Source organism: Leuciscus leuciscus, assembly GCF_965113295.1.
Source record: "Leuciscus leuciscus genome assembly, chromosome: 10".
NCBI lineage: Eukaryota > Metazoa > Chordata > Actinopteri > Cypriniformes > Leuciscidae > Leuciscus > Leuciscus leuciscus.
This window is the reverse complement of record NC_138734.1, coordinates 24,467,351-24,491,047: the sequence shown is the minus strand read 5'-3', so window position 1 is coordinate 24,491,047 and position 23,697 is coordinate 24,467,351. Positions and strand designations below refer to the sequence as shown.

The 23,697-nt window shown below is 35.5% G+C and overlaps 1 protein-coding gene across 1 annotated transcript in view; it reads left to right on the top strand.

The window, feature by feature from the left end:
• Nucleotides 1-23,487, top strand: part of fchsd2 (FCH and double SH3 domains 2) — a 99,515-nt gene extending 76,028 nt beyond the window's left edge. The window contains exons 9-20 of the mRNA XM_082182957.1: nt 2,282-2,404; nt 2,942-3,037; nt 8,704-8,820; nt 9,410-9,514; nt 12,297-12,458; nt 15,089-15,223; nt 16,715-16,798; nt 17,509-17,686; nt 18,475-18,695; nt 19,553-19,724; nt 19,821-19,912; nt 21,153-23,487. Coding sequence (XP_082039083.1) covers nt 2,282-2,404; nt 2,942-3,037; nt 8,704-8,820; nt 9,410-9,514; nt 12,297-12,458; nt 15,089-15,223; nt 16,715-16,798; nt 17,509-17,686; nt 18,475-18,695; nt 19,553-19,724; nt 19,821-19,912; nt 21,153-21,236 — 1,569 coding nt within the window. The 3' untranslated portion in view covers nt 21,237-23,487. The remainder of the gene's footprint in view (nt 1-2,281; nt 2,405-2,941; nt 3,038-8,703; nt 8,821-9,409; nt 9,515-12,296; nt 12,459-15,088; nt 15,224-16,714; nt 16,799-17,508; nt 17,687-18,474; nt 18,696-19,552; nt 19,725-19,820; nt 19,913-21,152) is intronic.
• The last annotated feature ends 210 nt before the right edge of the window (nt 23,488-23,697 follow it).

The following is a 23,697-nucleotide window of genomic DNA, read 5'->3' as shown; positions in this document are numbered from 1 at the left end:
ATGAGTTCTTTCAAATCTCTATGAAGTCATAAATCGGCACATTCCAAAATGAGTCATTTTCAGACATTGGTTTCAATAAAATCTGTTTTGGACTAACAAGGACATTTTCAGTTCTGAAACTTATAGGATATTCTTATAGTATGATGACCTCTTATGTCAGAAGCTCAAGCTCAATTCATGACCCCTTTAAATAAATGTAATATATAGAATAAGATCTTGTGACACTGAAGACTGGAGTAATGATGCTGAAATTTCAGCTTTGACATCACAGGAATAAATTACATTTTAAAATATATTACAGTAGAAAAAAGTTATTTTAAATTTGTAATAATATTTCACTATTTTACTCTGTTAAAACATTAAGAAATTCTTACAAAGACCAAACATTTAAACTTAACCGTGTAGTTTTGAAAATTAAATACATCACTTTATAATTAACGATTAATGATTATTATTGATAGTTAATTATTTAATTTAGTTATGTTGATTATTTTCTTGACTTTACACTTCAAATTATAGACTTACTGTAAAATTGTATAAAAAAAACTTTTTGTGAATTTAATAGCCTCCATTCATAGCCAACAGATGGGTTGTGCTAAATGTGCACCACAGGTTCATACCGAATCTTTGTGTGTGTGTGTGTGTGTGTGTGTGTGTGTGTGTGTGTGTGTGTGTGTGTGTGTTGAGTGGTTCATTTATTCCCTCTAGGAGGCATTGGGGTGTAAAGTGAAGCATTTATAATGCAGCAGAAGTGTTTGTTCAGCTGATGCTTGTGTTTGCTTTATGTCTTTTCCTGTGTTGTGTGTCTATGTGTGTGTTTGTGCGTCCGTCCTGGTGTGCTCTTAACCACGGGCCACGTGAATTATGGTTTTCCACGCATAGAGCCACATTTGGGAATGCACAGTCATGACAAAACCAGGAAGCTTAAGATGTCCCACACCTTTGAAAGAATAGGAAATGAATCATTTCGCATTGAGCCAGTGTGGTGGGTGGAGGTGGACGGGACCCTATCAGAAGGAAGCACAGCCTCTCTCTCTCTCTCTCTCCATCTCTCTCATGCATACGACACCCATGTGCTTCCTGACAGTGCCGGTACATGCCGTAACCCAGTGGACCCAGAGTATAATTTCCAGCTCACCCACAGCAAACAGTCGTACAAATCAAAGTCTGTTTTCGAAATGCATTCCATCCCAGTACTGCTGAACATGGAGGGACTGTGAGAGAGAAAGAGGGAGAGACGGAGGGGGAAAGCAGAGGTTTCGAGTTTTGTTTTTGCACGTTGAGGCCTTGGAATCTGAACTGGCTAACCTTTCCCAGCAGCTGCTGCTGTTTGAACAATCTGCTCTGATCCAAGCGTCTCTCAGTCCAGAGAAAACAGGCGTCTGTTCTGAGCTTTGGCCACAAGGGGGCCGAGACAAGAGAGACGTTTGTCCTTCTATCTGTCTTTAATGCAGATGTGTTTGTCTCCAAATGCACCAGTTTCATCTATCTATGATGATATCTATCTATCTGTCTATCTACCTATCTATCTGTCTGTCTGTCTATCAGTCTGTCTGTCTTGTCACTTCATCGGCCTGTTGTTTAATTCTGTCATTCTTTTTGTTGTTCTTTCTATCTGGTTTTGTCTACCACTTTGTCTAAATTCATTCTATCATTTTATTTGTCCGTCATTTTATATATTATTATTTCTATCATTCTGTTGTTTTTCTATTTCGGGCATTCTTATTGATAATTATTTCTGTCGTTTGTCTGTCATTCGATCTGTCGTTCTTTCCATTTCATTCCATGTCATTCTTTTATCATGGTGTTCTGTCTGTCTTCTTTCATTTCATAATTTTATTATATAATTACGTCATTCTGTTGGTTGTTTTGTGTCTTTATTTATCTCTTTCTATCATTCTTAATTCTTTTATCATTCTTCCCATAGTTCTTTTTTCTTATTCCACTATTATCTATCATTAATTCTATCATTCCTTCTCTCTGTAAGTTTATCTGTCATTCTTGGTATCTTTCTTAATTATCTATCTTTCTATCCTTCCATCTGTTGTGCTTTAATCCTTTTTTTCAATCATTCTGTCTGCCTTTCTTTCCCCTTTTTTTCTATTCTGTCTACCGTTCACTCTGTTTGTTGTACTTTCTGTTGTTCATTCTATCATTCTCTCTGTCATTCACATTTCTCTCTTTGGTACCTCAAACCTTTTCTGAAAACACAAGGAGATTTGTTATTCATTCAGTCCAAACACAGAGTGTGTGATCTGTCTGTCTCTGTGTCTCTCTTTAGGGTCTGGAGGGGAACGTATACGACCATGTGAAGGATTATCTGATATCCTTTTGTCGGACCGAGTTGGAAGCGTTTCAAGCAATCCACAGCACCTTCCAGTTCCTCCTGGAGAAGTCCAGCCGAGTGAGTCGCACACGCTCTCTCTCCTCTTACTTAGTTTCATCACTCCCTCAATTTCCCTCTTCGTTCCCAGAAATAGATTCGCTCTGCCAGCTCCTCATTATCGGCTCCCCTATGAAGAAATCCCCTCACACACACATCATTCCTCCACTCTGCTGATAAGCACATCTGGCTGAGCACTATTTCACTAGCCAAGGGGGTCTAATTCTACATACCACTATTGTGACGTGTGTGTGTGTGCACGAGAGAGAGAGTTACGCAAGGATTTTTCCTTCACATGCTCTTAAAGGGATAGTTCATGCAAAAATAATCTTTCTGTCATCATTTACTGAACCTCATGTCGTCCCAAACCTGTGTGACTTTCTTTCTTCTGCGGAACACAATAGAAGATATTTTGTTGAACATTTGGGTCCGAACAACATTGAAACCCCATTGACTTAAAATTATTTTATGTTCCACAGAACTATCTCTTTAAAGGGATATTTTACCTGTCAAATACTCTTGCATCATGTTTGTTAAATAGTTATGTTTTATGTCCAGGTGATGCAGGACTTCAACCAACAGCTGTTCCTGCAGGAGAATCCCGTGTTTCACAAAGCACAGGACTTCCAGTTCCAGCCCAGCGACAGCGATACAGTGAGTTTCATGCATGCAGGTTTATAAACTGCACCTAGACAAATCAAGAACTCCTATATTACAAGTTCATACGTTTGAGTCAGTTCATTTTATTCATTTATTTTTCCAGTTGAAAGAAATTTATCATTTTATTCAGCAAGGATGCATTAAATTGATCAAAAGTGACAGTAAAGACATTTATAATGTTAAGGAAGATTTCTATATCAAATAAATGTTTTTTTTTGTTGTTTTTTTACTTTCTATTCATGAAAGATTCAAGTTTTCCACAGAAATATGAAGCAGCACAACTATTTTGAACATTGATGATAATCAGAAATATTTCTTGAGCAGCAAATTTACATTTATGCATTTGGCAGACGCTTTTATCCAAAGCGACTTACATTGCGTTATCCTATACATTTATACATAGGAATGTGCAATCCCCTGGGATCGAACCCACAACCTTGCGTTGTTAACGCAATGCTCTTACCACTGAGCTACAGGAAAGCTACAAATGATTTTTGAATGATCATGTGACACTGAAAACTGGAGTAATGATGCTGAAAATTCAACTTTGCATCACAGGAATGAATTACATTTAAAAAAATATTCAAATTGAAAACAGTTATTTTAAATTGTAATAATATTTCAAAATATTACAGTTTTTACAGTATTTTTGATCAAATAAATGCAGCCTTGGTGAGCAGAAGAGACTTCTTTCATAAACAAAAAAAATCTCACTAACCCCAAACCTTTCAACAATAATGTATGTGTACTGGAAAATGTGTTTTTCAGTCATATAATCACTTTGGAACATGAATATCACAAATTCATCTCTGAATTTTATTCAGGTTAAACTATCATGGCAGGGAATCCACCTGTGTTAGTTTCATTATTAAGCAAGCCAACTCTCTCTCTCTCCTCCTGTCCTTCTCTTGGTCTACTCCTATATTTAAAAGTTGAAATGGTCTTCAAACGTTTCAGATTTTATTCAGCGTTGACAGCGTCATCGACACATACTTCACAACCACGCCAAAAAAGCTCACAAATTTCATCATCACCTTCTATTTTTAGCCTGGTTCATCTGAGAGTCTCTGGGAACAGAATTTCTTGTTCCTGTGATGATGAAGTAACATCCCGCTGATTAAACTCTCTTCTGTGTCTGCTCAAGCTTTAATCACGACTCATTTTGTGAACGTTCCTCTCGTTAAACTACAGTTCTGCTCGAGTGGGATTGATTTTTAGCCGTTTCAAACTCCTGGTAGCTTATTTTAACCATTCATTAACCTCTTAATATCTCTCTGTATTCTTTTATCCTATTTTAAACTTCAGTTTCAATTTTGAGTGCTTAAATGACATAACTAACTTGAGGACAATTTATCATGCTAATTTAGTACAGTACCCACGATCCATGCTGTAAATTTAGTAAGAAAGAATTATCTTACTGCTCTTTAAGCTTGAAGGAACCTTCTAAATGGTGATCAATCCATCCCAGTCAAATAAATCTACACCAGACAGTCTTTTCTTTTCCAATTAAATGAAATAAAAGATATTGGCTTCTAAAACCACTTTTTTTTCTTTTCTTTTTTTTTTGTCTTGTCTGGCATAATGTTTGTGCTATTTTGGCGACTTTTCTGTTGAAGCAAAGGTTGGGGCGCAAATGTTGATTCGCGAATTATCGCAAGTGATTTAATTTTGTCATTATTATTTATGTAAAAATTGCATTTATTTTTACAATCCTAGAATTTTCTTTACTGTTAAAATTTAAATAAATTAATTTAATGAATTATCAGTTTTTACCAATTTTCACTATAATTTATGTACAGAATCTTTATGAAATTACAGTATTGGAACTAAAACCTTAGCAATGCTTAGTAACTGCAGTTTCTCTTTATTACTTTATTTTGACTTAATATATTAATATGACTAAAGTAATCTGGATCTAAAACGTGATTTGAATTTATAGAAATGTTTTCCCCTCTAACTGCTAGAATGATTGCGAACCGCAGTACAATATTGATTAATTAACCATCAATAAGCTGAATCAATTAAATTATTAACAATTAATCAATCTGTGTTTAATTATTAAAATAACATCCCAGAACTAACTTTAAGGTTGTATTACCAAAGCATCTGCTCTCTCTCTCTCGCTCTTGCTCTCTTTCTCTCTCTCTCTCTCTCTCTCTCTTCCTCTCTTCCTTATATCTTCTTATAGTTCAGTAGTTAATAGATATCGTGTTTGTTAGCTTTTTCATCTCTGAGCATCTCTCTGACTGCTTTACTGTTTCTAACCCTGTTGTAGTTTTCCTGTCCTCTAACAGTCTGTTTCTAACCCTCTCTTAACCCCACCGTGCACGCGTGTGATGTGTGGTTTGTGTGTGTGTGTGTGTGTGTGTGTGTGTGTGTGTGTGTGTGTGCGCGCGCCCATCTTTCCCTCCTCTCTGGCTCAGACTCTGAGTTCGGTGCAGCAGTTGGTGGACATTGAGCCATCGGCGGTCAGTGTGATGAGAATGACTCTGGCGCAGGTACCACACAGTCTGTTGGACTTGATTTCCCATCATGCATCAGTGTCCTGCAGCCATCATCAACCAGTTGTTGTTGTTTCTTGCATGTTGACATCAGTCTGTGCACCTGTGTGTTTGTTAAACTCACTGTGAGTGGACACATTTAAAGGGGAAATTTCATCATTGAAAACTAGATTTTCACTATTTCTTTTAAAGGTGAAGTGTGTAATTGTTTTGCAGGCCGGGATATATATATATATATATATATATATATATATATATATATATGTGTGTGTGTGTGTGTGTGTGTGTGTGTGTGTGTGTGTGTGTGTGTGTGTATGTATGTATATATATATATATATATATATATATATATATGCTTATCCAACCAATAGCAGATCGAAGGAGTGTTTTAAAAAAAACGTATTACTTATTATATATATATATATATATATATATATATATATATGAAGAGTTCAGATGCAAAAGCCTCTAAGTGCCATCTGAAATTTTCTTCTAGAATGATCATTTTTATAAAGCTTGTATATTTAAGTTAAGTTATTTCACTTAAATGACAATTAATAGGTAATTTGCATTGCCATTTAAGTGAAATTATTGAACTTAAATATACGAGCTTGATAAAAATGATCATTCTAGAAGAAAATTTCAGATGGCACTTAGAGGCTTTTGCATCTGAACTCTTCATATATATATATGAGGTTAGGGCTTTTGACTGTTCAATATATGAATCTATGTAATTTATATGTAGTAATATAATGTGTCGGTTAATAAATAAATAAATATATATGTGTATGTGTATGTGTATAGTAATAGTTAATAGTGTATATCTGTATATGATTTATACTTAAATTATATCTGAGGTATTTATTGCATTCAGTTCCTGTTTTCTTGACTAATTAAACCCATAACCTTGGCATTGCTAGCACTGTGGTACAGTTCTAGGTTAATTTACACACTTCACCTTTGGAATAAGATTGATGTACTATGCATCACTGGAACACTTGATTCTGATTGGTCAGTCTGTGTTTTTCTTTGCTCAGATATTTGTGACTGTATTATTGTTGTCTCAGGCATCAGATTTCCTATACTATGCTAGTTTAAGTGTCTTGTGTCTCTGTTGACTGTTTTCTTATATAACATATCCATTTTTATTTAAATCAGTGTTACTTACCTATTTATTATTTGTTTATTTGTGATTAGCAGGATAATAGTTTCAGTCAGTCCTTAGTAACTTAAATATGGATAGAAAAATGCTACAAAAGTGGCTTTTACACTGTAACGCTGTATTTTGCTTGTCAAATCCTTAGAGCGTAAACTGTTTGACACGTCAAAAACTCTCAGACACCGTCGCTAGGATTGATCAACAGTGCAAACATACACACAGACACAATATTTTCCATCATACAGACACGCAGAAAGCGTCAAAGATGCACGCATTCCATCACGCTCTCCCCAGACGGCATCCGTGTGTGAATTTGAAGCAGAGGCACATGGGATTGATTAGGCATTTGCGAGGGGTTCTGATCCAGATGGAGCCCCTGCAAACTGTCATGTTTCCCAGCAGACTCGGGCAACCCAGCATGCCTCAAACACACACACCACATCTGCTTAGGGTCACGCCGAGAGAAAAAACAGGAAGACGTTAAAAAACAAAAACATCTCAACGGGAGAGTGATGTTTAGATGCATTTTTTTCCCCCCTTTTAAGAAACTCTTTTGTCAGCCGTGGCTAGAGTTGACATCAGATTGATGTGGCAGTATCGAGTGAAGATGTTTGTGTTAAAGTGCTCTGATTGAATTTATATTGATCAGTGTGTTGCCGTCAATTATTCACAAATGCAAGGGTGCGTCGTCAACAATACCGCCAGATATAGTCAATATACGCAAGTCATTCCTTATTATTCTAAACCAGCTGGAGCATCACAAACCCTTGATGTTGTTTGCATTTGTTGTCTCTTATAGCAGGGGGAGAATACGACAGCTATTTCAGAGATTGAGAAAGTTATTACATTTGATGAAAGATTATGAAGACAATTATAATGTGCACTACCATTCAAAAGTAAAAAAACAAAAACAAAAAACACCAAGGCTGCATTTATTTGATAAAAAATACTGTAAAAACAGGAAATAATGTGTGATTGTATTACAATTTAAAAGAAAAGTTTTCTATTTTAATATATTTTTAAGTGTAAATTATTCCTGTGATGTCAAAGCTGAATTTTCAGCATCATTACTCAAGTCTTCAGTCTTGATCCTTCTGAAATTATTCTGATTTGCCGCTCAAGAAGCATTTCTTATTATCATCAATGTTGAAAATAGTTGAGCTGCTTAATATTTCTGTTGAAACCATAATACATTTTTTCGAGGATTCTTAGATGAATAGAACATTCAAAAGAATAGCATTTATTTGAAAAATAACTCTTGCTATTTTTTTTTTTTAATGTCTTTACTGTCACTTTTTATCAAGTGAATGAGTCCTTGCTGAATTGAAGTATTAATCTTACTGACCCCAAACTTTTGAACAGTAGTGTACACTGATTCATTTTTTGCTGTAAGACCAGAAACTTGTATTAAATCAAAAAGATTCCTGGTGATTTTAAGACTCTTAACACTCTTATTGGAGACGTCGGTCTAAATGCATCCTCGGGTTATATTGTGTTCAGGTGTTTAAACTCCGAAATAAACAGATGCTTGGGAGAGACTGGCAATTAGTGGACGACAGCTGGAATGATGCTGTGATGAAGGAATAATAGACAGACTTGAGATTTGAGAAGACTTTGTAACTGTTATGTACTGTGCAATGCACATGTCCCACAATGAGCCTCAACTCACCTCCTAAAAAAGCAATTATGTAGCATCTCATATCCTTAGATTGAAGAATCAAGCATCTTTTTCTTGTGCTATCTTCAGACTTTACCGTCTTTTCCCACTAGTCGACTCAGGTTGGTTCATTTGGATTTAAGTTGATTGATTAATCCATTGTGCTTCAGATCTGATATCAGAGATGGTGAAATGTCCTCAACACTGTTCCTGGATCTGTTCTTTCTGTTTGTAATTGTGAATGTAATGAGTTCACTATTTTACCACTCTGATCTCAAACCTGTGATTCCGACAGGTGTGTGTTGCTGTGTTAACTCTGTGTGTGTGCGTGTGTGTGTTTCAGAGTCGACAGCTGGAATCGGAGACGGGAACCACCGAAGAACACAGTCTCAACAAAGAGGCGAGGAAATGGGCCACACGTGTGGCCCGCGAACACAAAAACATCATCCATTACAAACGGGTAAGAGGCGCTGGATGCACATTCATACTCGAAAACAACATCTATTATAAAGCGCGCGCGCACACACACTTGAACATCTGTAAGTGGCGAATCTTGTAAAAATTTGTTACAAATTCTGTTGAGATGCAAACTAATTATTTAATTAAAAATGACTGAGACAAAAACCTTCCTATTTCATGACAACGTCCATGTCACATGAATCCACAAAATTAAAAGAATAAAAAACACTTAACCCTTAGATCTCTTATTATTTTATTTTATGTGCATTACAATTCAGTGAGTCCAGCCCCAAAATGTTATGTTTTATTAGATTTTAATGACTGTATATGCAGTATTTCGTATCTACAGTACAATATAATATTATATAATATTTTTTTGTATTGCAATATTATTATGTTTAATTATCATGAAATAAAAGCGGTAGAACAGATACTGCCACAAATGATTCTGTTGAATGTTGTGATTGTATCTTGTTTGATTGTTAGATTAGTGGCAGGAAATGTGATTCGATGCCTTGATTTTTTTTTTTTCACGTTGGTTGCTTGCCAATTGAATTGAGCTGATTAACGGTAATTTGCTTTTATGGCAGGCTCTAGAGGAATGTGAGACACTCGGGACTCCGCCCACGGAACAAAGCCGGATCGAGCTGGAATTCCGAATAGAGGAGGCCAAGGAGAACATCCGCAAAGCAGAGGTGATGTGTGCCGCATGTCTGTCACCATTTACTCACTTTTGTGACATTCTGAAACACGTACAGCGTTTTTTCTTCCGAGTAACACCAAAGGAGAAGGATAGCAGGATGTTCACGCCTCTTTTACACTACAGTAAGAGATTGTACATATCGCACAAAGCTATCAGAAGACTTATAGTGCATGAGTTAGATAGTTTACGTTTGTATTTAGAAAAGGGCAGATCAGAGAAAAAGGCAGAAGTACTTAGTAATAATGTCCCAAACGTCTCCCACCAAACCACTCCCTTTCCAGACAGAGATGCATTTTCTCTCTCTCTATTGATCTGTTCAGAGACAGGCTGTCAGTCTCTTTGTCTGATCAATATGTCTTCTCCTCTAAGATGTCCTGCCGTGTCCTTACACATGACTTCCAGCAGCCGTGGCGCCCTCTGCTGGCCCAGCCTGTGACCTCTCTTATATGTTAAAGCAATAGTTCACATAAAAATGATAATTGTGTCATCATGGTTTAATCACCCTCATGTGGCTCTAAACCCAAATGATGACTTTATTCATGACGAAGAAATGGATTTTCCATGCACTGTCAGCATACAATGACCTAGAGATGTCAAACTCAAAAACAGTCAGTAAATGAACCACTAAAAGTCTTCAGAAGTCATATAATTATGCTTTCCAACATCGCTCTAAAGTCTAATGCACACTAGCATTCAAACTTGCCGTTTTATGATGCATCACATCTGGTTTGTCATCATTGACACCAAACAAATTGGTCCTTGCATGTCTTGTAACTGATACAATCCCACCAAATTTGAATATGCATAAGTGCAAATTCCACATTAGTAAATGGGTGTGGAACAATATGAGAGTGAGTAAATGATGACAGAATTTACATTTTTGCATTGGACTAACTCATGACAGTAAAATTGTACTTTACTCATTTGCTGAGAATTTAATAGACAATGTATGTAGTAGATAAAACACCATCTTTGTTTTTCCTCTTGAACTCAGAGCAACTGAAGCCAAATTATCGTTAGTTCTTACAGACCATTAAATATTTAATAACCCCATTAAGAACTAATGGACAAGCACTAACAACACAACAAGCAGAATAAGGAATGAAACAAAGTTTGGAAATGGTAAGCTTTTATTTGGCACCAGGCAATGTGCCAGAGGAGTCTGTGTTTGCTCATTAACAAATATTAAAAGTATAATTGCACTTTAATTATTTCCTTTGAAAATGTTTGTCCCCTCAGAATTACATGAAAATGAAAGTCGTACATAGTATTTCTACTCCGAAGCAGCTTCCAAATGCTGTTTGTCGTCGGTAAATTGAAACTGATGAGTCTTCAGAAAGTTAATTTGCATCTTTGCCTAATAATGAGAAAAGCTGAAGTGCAAGGACAGCTGTACGCTCCTCTGAGATCAGACGCCTCACTTGTCTAATGAGGAGAACTACCCTAGACATTGACTTCTGAGACTTTGGATATCGAGCTTCAGCCACGGGACGCGCTCACTCCCAGCAGTTTTTAATGCATCTGTTTTCCTCTGTCTGACACTATCTGGTCTTTTTTTAAATGCAGCTTTTTATGCTTTTCAAGGCTACTTTCTGACAGCTACTGTTTGTGACAGCCACGTTTAATGATCAAACTGACACCCTTTACATTTCCAGGACACAGAATTGCATTTTGAGAGTGAGTTTGGTAAACCTGGACTGAACCAGTGTTATTTTAGTATTATTTTTATACAATTGTAATTAATATTTTGAATTTACTTTTATTTTTTATTTTCATTTTAGTTTAAGTTTTTGTAATTTTGTTATTTGCCTTTTGTCATTTTAAATTTTATTTAAATTTTTTGTTTTAGTAATTTTAATACTTCAACTTACTTTATTTCTGTTAGCTGCCAAAGCAACATTTCTCGTTTTATTAAAATATTAAACATTTAAATAATTATAAATATATTATTTATTTCAATTAACAAAAATTATTATTTTGAATAGTTTTAATTTTAGTTAACAATATCAACACTTGACTAGACTGAACCACACTGGATAACTAGTTAGTTGTTCAGAAGTTGCTGCTTGAGTACCACAATATATGTAACTGTTGTATGAACAGAAGAGTCTATTTATCTATCTTTTTTAAATTGTTTTCAGTTTAATTTTATTTTAAGTTTTAGTGACTTTCTATGTGCTTTTGTCATTTGAATTTTTTCTATACACTTTTGTTTAGCTTTATTTTTGTCACTTTTTTTTTTGTAATTTCAGTACTTAAACATTAGCATAATAGTTTAATTTAGTTACCAAAGCGAAATTTCACTCTTTTTTTTTTTATGATTTTTAATAGTTAACAATTAATTCATAAGTAGCTGCTTGAATACTACAGTACAGTATGTATGTAAGATATTGTCTAAACAGGACAAACTATCTTTCATTATTTTAAATTAGCTTTTTTTTATTATTTTTTTTATAGATTTCGTAATTTTATGTGCTTTTGACATTTTTATTATTTTTTATATTCCTATTTAGCTTTTCTTTTGTTGTGTTAGTTTTAGTAATTTTAGTACTTCAACTTAGCAGCGTTTCTAATAAAAAAACGTTTTAAGTTTTTCATTTAATATTTATATTTAATGTTAAATTTAATTCCAGATAATCTTCATTTCATCCTGGACTGAACTAAACCACACTGGACGACTAACTAACAAGTTGCTGCCTGAATATTACAGTATATGTAAGCAGTTGTATAAACAGAACAATTTATATATCTTTTACTCTGTTGGTCTTTTTCAGACGATAAAGCTGAAAGCAGAGGCGCGTTTGGACCTTCTGCGGCAGGTGGGCGTCTCTGTGGATACGTGGTTGAAGAGCGCCATGAACCAGGTGATGGAAGAGCTGGAGAATGAGCGCTGGGCGACGCTACCCACCCTCACTACCCATGACCTTTCTATCTCGGTGAGCACTCTCTTTATCAAAAATCAAAGTCCCTATGAAGTGGTTTGACATTCAGATTTTCTCACCTGTGTAATCAGTTCCAATTGAAAGTTAAGGAAGTTGTGGCTTTACAACATCCCTATTATGAATGACACCCCTGGTGCCCAGTAGTTAGTTCGACCTCCCCGACCCGACCCGACCCTTCCTGATTCTGTCAGCGTCATTGTATTCAGACCCTGCTAACTAAACAGTTTAGCCCACATGCCACAGCATCTCCGTCAGTCAGAGAGAAATAATGTTGATAACAGCAGCAAAACATTCCCCTGAACTCAACAGATACAGACACACAGACCCTTTACACATGTGTTTGTGTTATCATAGCAAGAGAGAGAACAATCCCTTTGAGACACTAGAGGATGTGACAGTGAGCTATTAGCACATGGTAGAATAGCCAATTACACAGTCTAAAGCACATTTGATGCATATAATTGTTTCATATTTTGGTGCACACTTTACATATATTCACATCCCCTACTTTAATTATTCACACACACTAGTGCACATTTCAGTAGAAGATCTTCCTCAGAGATGGAGGAAGATCTTGCTGTGGTCTTTGCAGTAATTGGCACATCATAGAAATATGGATGACAGTGGTTGGAGAGACATATATATATATTTGTACAAACAAACACACACACACACACACACAGACATATATATATATATATATATATATATATATATATATATATATATATATATATATAATGTACAAATAAATAAAATATTCATATAATAAATAAATAAGGACACTCTTCCGCAAGCACAAATGATCCATAACCGTAAACAAAGGCACTTCCTATAATAGCTCCTATTCTTAAAAAATTATCTTGTTCTCACTTTTTCTGATTAAAAGCATCTGTTAAAGTCCCCCTGTAGTCAATCATTTCATCCCTTAAAATTCATCTTTAATCACAAAAATGACACATTTAAATGTTTTTTTCCTGTGATAAAAATTATTTCTGCCTTAAAATAGCTTGAATGTAACTCTAAACCCTTGCTTCATTTAGTATTCACGGAGCCATGAATATGCTAATTAGCCCCGCCTCCACTCACTCACACCAGCTCAGAACACCTGATCCACTCTGCAACTTCACTGTAGTAAATGCTGCTCAATGGCAAGTGGAAACACTGGTTTAAATCAGCCATACATGTTTGAACCAGAAACCGATTCAGAAGAAGTGGAAGAGTGACATGGGACATATAATTGTAATAAATATGATTAGCCTTTGGCTTGACTACGTTATCAAACAGCTAATAATGTGTTGCTAACGTTACATAAACCTGTTTGCCATCTCAGAGTCAGAGAGCTGCCTTCTAAAAATCAGTATCCTTAGAAACGCTTTGAACAACTCAACGTCAGTGGAGAAAGCCATATAGTTCATCATAACATCATAATATAAATTATATACATAATTCACCTGCTATAATGCTAAATGTACCTGATTTTTTTCATATCAACAGAAAAAAAATACCAGGATAACCTGGCTTCTCTTGAGACTCTCCTGCTTCTGAGAATAGTTAATGATTTGCTAAAGACCGCCCGCACATTTACTTGATTGGTTGCAAGGTAGTTTGTGAGAAACTTTGAAGAAACTTTGCGTTTGCTTGCAAAACCTTTACGTTCCCTCACAAAAACGTTTGCGTTCCCTGAGAAACTTTGTGTTCTCTCGCAAATAACTTGTTACTTTTCCTCCCATCTCATATTGTTTTCCACCACCAGGTCCCTTTAGGGGCTCCATGGTTTTGCACACTACGAGCGTCAGTGAACTGCTGCAAGTTGACTAATCTGAAGTGAAATTTGAGCATAACTTTATATATACACCATAGTACTTGAGTAAAGCGTGAGAATACTGCGAGACTAACGTGTGAACATAGCTTATAGAGTAGTACTACAGCAAAGCACCAGTGTAGCGTGGTACTTTAAGGTAATTATAAAGATTGAATGATTTTAGGTAAGACCCAAATGTTAATAATGTGCCAGAGTTTAGCCCACAGCGTAGACCGATTGACCTCTGACTGTGGTTTAATATTGGGCTGGGTGATTAACAATATTATATTGAGATTGTGATCAAATTTATGTTGATAATGACTATAAGTTCTGAACATTTTCAGATATGCCTATATATCAGTCACCGCCCACCACATCACAGGTTACAGGTTACAATGACCTCGTCTGGCCTCATGGGTCAGACTCCCACTGAAAGTTCTCTTGACCTTCACTGAAGGATCAGTTTTCAACCTGTATTGTAACCAGTTAAAACTAGTAATGTGAGATACAGTGAACAACTGAGGAGGTATGAGTGTCCAATGCCTGTGTCTTTTGTTGATTTTTCTGTTGCTACATTTTGTCTCTTGGGGAAAAATGTTCGCCTGATCCCCACAAGGCCAATGAGATTGGTGGGCGGTAACTAGGTAGAGTCCACACCTCTGGAACGCTGGTCTTTTGAGCTGTTTGTTCCATGCAGTTGTACGTTAACCCACAAAGAAAGCCTCAGGCAAACTTTTTAAAGTTTGTTGAATGATATTGAATCAACAAGCGAGCCGTGGTGTTTGTCAGAGTAGTGACACGCTTTGTCATGTTTCTGTAGACCACAGTGGATTTGGACAGAGAGGAAGGAGAAGAATTAGAAGAGAACATGGAGACGTACGACGACAGCAGCTCAAGTCCTTCAGGAACCCTGAGGAACTACCCGCTCACCTGCAAGGTGCTCTACTCGTACAAGGTAAATTCACACGTTTAACTGGGGCTTACGAATGTTCTGAAAACTGTGGCGACCAGTGATTTAATAAAATAAAATAAAATTATGAAAAACTGAAACTTACTGAATCATAAATATTTATGTATAATCAAAATTATAATGTTTTAATATACATTTATTTCAAATACAATTTAATAAATTGGTTTTAAATGGATGTTTTTTTTAATTAGGCATTTTACATAAAATTTAAAACAAAAAACTTGCTTGGAAAAATGTAAGAATTTATAATAAATAGACACAAGCACTTAACTAATCCACAACCATAAACAAAAGCACTTTCTATAATAGCTCTTCTTTTTTAAAAAAACAATCTTATTTCACTTTTTGCGTTTATTAAATTAAACAAGGAATGTAAAAATACCTTTATTTATTTAAAAACATATTTAACTGGGGCTTAGGAACAGTCTGAAATGTGTGTTATTTGTAACTAAAACAAACTTGTTTTAATGGAAATAAAGCTGAAATAAAATAAAATGTAAATATTAGATGAAAAACCTAAACTTAAAAAATTTCGAAAATTAGAAATGTTTCCTTGGCAACCAACTGAAGATAAGTTGAAGTTGAAGTACTAAAATGACTAAATCTGAAATAAAAGCTAAATAGAACTATTTAAAATAATAATAATAATATCAGTGACAGAAGCACATAACAAAATTACTAAAACTTTAAATAAAATGAAAGCTAAATATATAAAAATAAAAGTCAACAAATGAAAAATATTGATAAATGCTATAATAGTATTAATAGTACTAAAATAACATGTAATAAACCTCATCAAAGTCACAGATATGACATTGTTTGTTTAAAATACCTAGTTTGCACATATCATCTGAAAATCAAACTTTGAAGAAATGTCAGTCACTCTGGCATTAATTAAATTTGAATTTGAATTGAGTTTTGTTATAACACACATGACACTGTTGAAATAAGTCTCAAATGTCTGTCCCTATTGTTTATTATTCTAACAACTAAAAGCTAGTCAATTCTCAAATATATTTAGAAACATTAGCTTAGCAATAACATTAGTCAAAGATGGCATCTCTGTTGTTAACATCTTTTCTCCTCAGGGAGTTTATTGCTCAGCAGCTTGGCTCATGAATATTAATTATGTTATTTAGGATTCACATAACATGATGTCCTAACCGATCTGCTGAAAATGCTGACGGTGGTCAGTAATAGGGCTGCAGTTTACCGCTTTCACATTTATTCTTTCGATGCAGCCAGTTCAGGCTGGCATTTTATAATGCATGTTGGAATTTTTTTCTTCACACTGCAGCCAAAATAAATATTTTAAAAATGCCCCTGCACTTTACTGTCTTCCAGGATCCGTTCTCTTATTTGTTATGGTTGTGTCTGGGAAACTGCTAAAATGTCTGCTGGTTTCTGGAAAAATATTAACCCACACAGTTGGCCTTGTATTGCTCAATAGTCTTTTCACCTCTCTCTTTCTCCCAGGCCTCTCAACCCGATGAACTAACGATCGATGAGCATGAGATGTTGGAGGTTATAGAAGACGGGGACATGGAGGACTGGGTGAAGGTGAACCAATCATACCATTGGTTATTTTAGCAGTTTAACACCACCTGCTGAAGTTTATTTTTTTGTCCCAAATCAATCAGACTGTTTTTCTAGAAGATGTAAAGAAGAAAATAATGTTTGTTTTAGATCTCAAGACAAGATTTCCACAGAACCCCTACAACTGTTCTTCTGAAAGTTCTACACTCCAGCTTTTTGAATGACAGTTTGTTTGAATTCTGTGGAAAGTTCTGAGTGGGCGCTGATTCCATGTGGGCCTGTTTATGAGTTTGATTACTACATTTTTGGGTTTAGAATATTTTTATAAATAATTGTATTCTTTTAGCTCTATATTTAAAGTCAATGAAATGAAATTAGCAACATCTTTTTTTATATATATTGTGGCGTATATCCAAGTGTAATGGATTATTGAAAAAAAAAAAATATGTAGCTTGCATTACTTTTTACATTTAATCATTTAGCAGACACTTTTATCCAAAGCGACTTCAAAATGAGGGCAACAATATGCAAGTCATGTGACAAGTCCCAGCTAGTCTGACACAGTACATGTAGCGAAGGGTGTTTTCTTAAATAGATGGATGAGAAATAGAATAGTAAGTGTTAGTATTAATGGGTCAAGTGTTGAAAATGGGAAATGGGATTCAAGTCTGCAGATTCTGTTTGGCCCTGGTCATAAATGACTTGATGCTTAATGATGTAAATGTTGGTTCCAGGCGCGAAATAAGTCCGGCCATGTGGGCTATGTTCCAGAGAAGTACCTGCAGTTCCCCACGTCCAACAGCGTGCTGAGCATGCTCCAGTCGCTCGCTGCTCTGGACGCACGTTCACACTCCTCCAGCAACTCCACCGAGCCTGAGCTGGCATCAGGCAGCTTCAACGGAGACAGCAGCAGTGAGTCAAACACACACACGAGACAGATGAATTCATCTAAACAATTACACTATTTTCTTTTAGAGCTGCTGTACAGCCGAAATTAACTCATTGCATCATTGAATTATTTTCCTGTTATCACTGTAAAGCCGCTTTGAAACAACCTGTATTGTATAAAGCGCTTTATTAAAAGTCTAAAAATAGTCAATATACACTACAGTTCAAACTTTTGGGATCAGTAAGAAGTAAATTCATTATTTTATTCATCAAGGATGCTGTCGTCAGATGTGACAGTAAAGACATTTAAAATATTACAAAAGATTTCAATTCCAAATAAAAGTCATTAAAGAATCATGAAATAATTTTTCACTGTTTCCACAAAAATATAAAGCACAACTGTTTTCAACATCGATAATAAGAAGCTTCTTGAGCAGCAAATCAGCATATTAGAATGATTTCTGAAGGATCATGTGACACTGAAGACCAGATTAATGATGCTGAGAATTCAGCTTTGCATCACAGGATTTAGAGAGTTATTGTAATAATATCTCACAGTATTACTGTTTTTACTGTATTTTGTATCAAATAAATGTAGCCTTGGTGAGCAGAAGAGACTTCTTTCAAAAACAATACAAATCTTACCACCCAAAACTTTTGAACAGTGGTGTTTTTGTTTTTAAATGGATAAAGTCCCTAACTAGTGAGCTTGTGCCTTTAAGATGTCTCCAACATATTTAAAATAACTCAAAAGAGCTTGCTATCTTCTCACCTATTAATAACCCCTTTCTTTTCTTCTTTTTCTCTCCCAGTGAGTTTTGTGAAGGCCATGTACGACTACGAGGGTCAGACGGATGACGAGTTGTCATTCCCTGAGGGAGCCATCATCCGCATCCTCAACAAGGACAACCAGGAGGACGACGGCTTCTGGGAGGGAGAGTTTAACGGTCGAGTGGGCGTCTTTCCGTCCGTGCTGGTGGAGGACCTGACAGCCTCAGAAAACGGAGACACTCACTGGGGAACAGACACACAGGTAAGACATCCGAAACTCACTCTGACCTGTAAATGACAATGAGACTCTGTGTCCATACTTATTGTGTGTTTCTGAATGGGTTTGATGTCTGAGTCCTGCCGTTGATTACAGGCGTGGACACTTCCTTCCTGTAATCAATGCCATCCGGGGTAGTGCCAGATCAAAGCCTTTCTTATTACCCTAATCATGTGAACACAGTCATAATAAAACTATACTTTAATGTGGATAATATAGCATTATAGAATTACACGATTCTCTGGAATACTTGATTCTGAATTTTGCTGTCAGATGTTTTTGTATAAGGATGTTAAGCTATTTTGCTAGTTGGTATGTCTAAGATAATCATAAATGTGTGTTCTTTGACAATTAAATACCTCTTTATGATTCTGAGTTTTATATAATTCAATAAAACAGAGTACACTACCAGTCCATTCAAAAGACTGGCTCTGTAATTTTGTTTTAAATGTTTTTAAAAGAAGTCTCTTCTGCTCACCAAGGCTGCATTTATTTGATCAAAAATACAGTAAAAATGCCAATATTGTGAAATAATATTACAGTTTAAAATAACTGTTTTCTATTGTAAAATGTAATTTATTCCTGTGATGCAAAGCTGTATTTGAATTTTTTCAGGGTTTTTTGTGAATAGAAATTGAAATTGAAATTGAAATCTTTTGTAACATCATAAATGACTTTACTGTCACTTTTGATCAATTTAATGCATCTTTGCTGAATAAAAGTATTAATTTAAAAATAAATCTTACTCAAACTTTTGAATGGTAGTCTATATATTATCAATATCTGACTCTGAAAGGTTTGTATACGTTAGCTTAGCATGTAACATGTGTTGTCCTCCCCAGGTGTCCCCGTGCCAAAGGCTTCATTCATCACTTCCTCCTCTGCCGCTGTACGACCAGCCGCCCTGCAGTCCGTACACGAGCCCGGAGACCAGCAGTGGTCCCTCACTGCCCCGCTCACCGTCTGTCAATGGGGAACACAAACTGCCCATCCCGCAGAAAGCCGCTGTTCATAGTAAGACACTAGTCGTGTTCAGGAAACCTCTTGTGTTACTCTTTATATTCATGTCTGTTAAGATTTTCATTCGAGAATGTTCTGCATTTGGTTTAGATCACAATTCCAGCTTAAGTCCAGAGAGCCCAGGCTTCTCTCAGCCGTTGAGACTCACTCCAGATGGATCCGGACCTGGAAAACTCAGACCTGTATGTGAACCAATCTGTTTTTGGCTGTTTTATGAACATCCTGCTCTAATGTCTCAATATTACATTTTAAAACCGTTATGTGTAAGATTGTGTAGTTTCTTACATTTAGAAAAATATAGTTTTAAAAAAACTAGATTGCTAAGTGATTGCTTACTTTGTTTTCAGATCACTAGAGCTTTAAAGTCCAGAGAAATATATAATTTAATATTTTATAAATGTAATGTATTTTTAAAGTTGTATAGTTTTAAAGATTATTATGTGTGAATCTCATTAAACCTGACAGTTAACATATACAAACCATATTTCATCCCCTAAATATAACAAATTATATTTATCATCAATAAAATTTAAGAAATAACATTTAAAATAATTTTTTTTTTTTTTTTTATTCAACTAATCGCACATTTTTCTGTAGTTAATTGTGACCTCGAACCTAACATTAAAATTTGTAATAGATTTTTTATGTTGTAACTTGTAATACATATTTTCACATTAAATATCCAAATTAATGTAGAAACAACATAAAGACAGTTTATTTTAAATATTTGTTTAATGGCATCTTTTCACCTATACCAATACTGCTACTGATGTCTCTATTAAATAAGTTTTTTCTCAGGATGAAATGAGTAATTATAGCCATTCAGTGTTACAGTATAAAGGAAAGCCATAATTATTTACATTTAATAGGCTTCAAAAATATATTATAACAATTTTCAACTTTTAAGTGAACCTGTTATAATAAATGACAATCATGTATATATATTTCACCATATGTGACCCTTGATCTCAAAACCAGTCACAAGTAGCACGGGTATTTGTGGCAATAACCAACAACACATTAAATGGGTAAAAATTATCGATTTTTCTTTTATGCCAAAAATCATTAGGATATTCAGTGAAGATCATGTTCCATGAAGATATTTTGTAAATTTCCAACCGTAAATATATAAAACATTTATTTTTGTGAGTGAATGCGGCACAATCTCGAACATTAAAGGCGATTTTTCTCAATGTTTCGATTTTTTTTGCACCCTCAGATTCCAGATTCTCAAATAGTTGTATCTCTGCCAAATATTGTCCTCAATGTCAAAACATTTACCCATGTGACTGGTTTTGTGGTCCAGGGTCACATATAGGCTATATATCATTTATTTTTCCTAACTTTTATTTTATTTTATGACCTACACATTTTTTAAGCTAGCTGTTCTGTATTAATCTTGTTTATTTTGTGTTTCTTTAGGTTCGGGCGGCACCACCTCCTCCAAAGCAGCACGCTCGCAGACAGGTGGAGAAAACCGAAGAAGTGGAGATCACGCTGGTGTAGAGCGCCGCCCTAGTGGACTGACAACAAACCCCATCTGACCTCTGACCCCTCCCACTCCTTATGGAAGGGGCGGGGTGTGCGTTAACCTGCCCTATGAGCATCCTTAAACACCCGAGTGGGCGGAGAACAGCGTCTCAAAGACATCACCACTCTTTTTCATAAAAACAAACACCTCTTTTGGCGTCACGGACTGTTTGGTGCCTTAAACCGCTTTCATGCCAAACTCTAATCCTTGTATTCGTAATTACCTAATTGTGCAACGGGAACTTGTTTAAAACTTGGTTTATCCACTCAATGCCAGTAAATGATTAGGTTTGCATCTAAAAACACAGAAAGGAATCAAATACAGGGGTTTAGCAGGTGCTAAAAGAGTTTAAAAGAGGCTTCACTTGCACATCCATCTCTTCAGCGGGCTTTTGAAGAGCCGAACATGCAATACAAAGAATTATTGGAGGATACAGGAGGCCTGCGTTGTCGTGCAAAAGGGGTCAGCCACGAATAGTCCTATTTACGCATTTCATATGTAATAGCACAGTACATTACTGTCATCATAGGAATGTTATAATCACGTTAAACATCACAGATCATATGGACTTCAAGGAGAAAGGGAACTGTACATGAAAAGCATCAAGGAAAAAAATGCGGAAGAGGAGAATGAGAAAGACGAGGGTTAAAAAGAGAGGAAGGCTGGTTACTTTGCTCTTTTTTCCCCCATCAGTTTAGCTTGCTCTTCTGTCTTGTGTTGATCTGAAAAAGTACTAACTACATAGCTATATCCTTTTTTCTCAACTTTTCATTATGAAGACCAGTGTTTGTATGTATTACTAATATTTAGTCCTCAAAAATATGCGCGAGACCGATCTAAAGATGTCGTGGTGTCTCTGAGCGTGTTTCTGCAACGTTCGCCTCCGCATTACCGGGATGTGTGCGTCTGTTCGGGCGGAACATAATCATGGAAATATACGGATCAATATACAAGTATCAGTTAAAGTGCTTTTCCAGCCTAACGCATTTCTTATTCTCATGCCGTCGGCACTGTAGAGTTCCAGACGGCATGCGTTTTGTTTTTCTTTTATCGAGTGTCATGGCAGTATTTGAGATTGTGATGAATTTTCTTCAGATGTGATGGGATAGATTCCCTCCAACAAGCACAGAAAAGGTGGACTGAAAGATGGATAATCATGGAGATGTTTTGTTTTAATTACTGCCGATGAAAGCTAACCTATTACAGTGTCCTAAGTGCATTTCCTCCGTACAAGGGGCAGCTATGTTTTTTTATTTTTTTACTTCTTTTTTTATTTTAAGAAACATTTCATCTTAAATGAGGAATGCCTGTTATTTAGATTTATCACCATCATCATTATTATTTCACAGTATCTTCATGCATATCTTGATATGTCCCAGCACTTTTCTGGAATTTCAGTGCTTTGACCCCTTCATTTTATCATCTTTTTTTAAATGTGTTTGCGTCCCAGCTGCCTCTTTTCGATGATAAAGCTGCCCAGCGTCATGTGTTATTGATCTCGTGAGAGTGACTGATTGTAGTTTTCCCATAATATTTGAAAGAGAACAGAGTTATTATGTTGATTCCATAATATAAACAGTGGAAAGAAATTAAAAAAAAGATCCATTTTGTGAAATGGTACCATAGTTCTGTTAAGCAAGAACAGGGTCGTTACGAAAAGAACGTGTGTGAGAGTGAGACGTGGGAGGAAACAAAAAAAAACGTTTGTTTAGTAGCCTTTTTTTATCAGAGAGGAAGATGTTTGAGTATCTTCCCTTTGTTTCTATTTTCCTGTCACAACCTATTTTCTTGTTGATCTCGTTGAGATCTTTTGAATGTTATCAAACTTGTTTTGAAGTTTATGGTTAGAGGTTAAAGCCCATTGTGTCAAATACCGTTCTCACCTATGAAACGAACGCAAAATTTTTGATATTTTCATTTCCATTTTTTTTTTTATTGCGCTCCCAGTTCTCTTGGCCAGATTCAACTCTTTGGGGCTTCTTCAATAGCATTAGCTGAATATTCTAGTTGTTTTTATTTCTAAAGTGATTTTATTTGCATTTATTAAAATTTGAAGGTGATTCCGAGCTGCTAAACAAAACAAAAAAACAGATGGAATAACAACAATTGACTGTTGCTGCAGTGACAATATCAGAGAACAGGTGAAAAATATTCTTTCTGCATATTAGCTGTAAAATTATTTGTATTTATTGTGTACAAATGTTAAATAAAAAATTGGGGAAAGTGCTTCTGCTTTGATGGTTTTTTTTATGGACGTGGTTGCATGTAAATGTAATGTAAACTTAAAAACATAAGTCACAAATCTTTTTATTTCTTTCATTTCTAAATTGTGTTTATTTCATGTTTGTTTCATGTTTATTTCATAGAAAATAGTGAAATCACACAAATCAGATTTTTCATGTTATCTATAATATTCAGACGTTTCCCACATTGTAG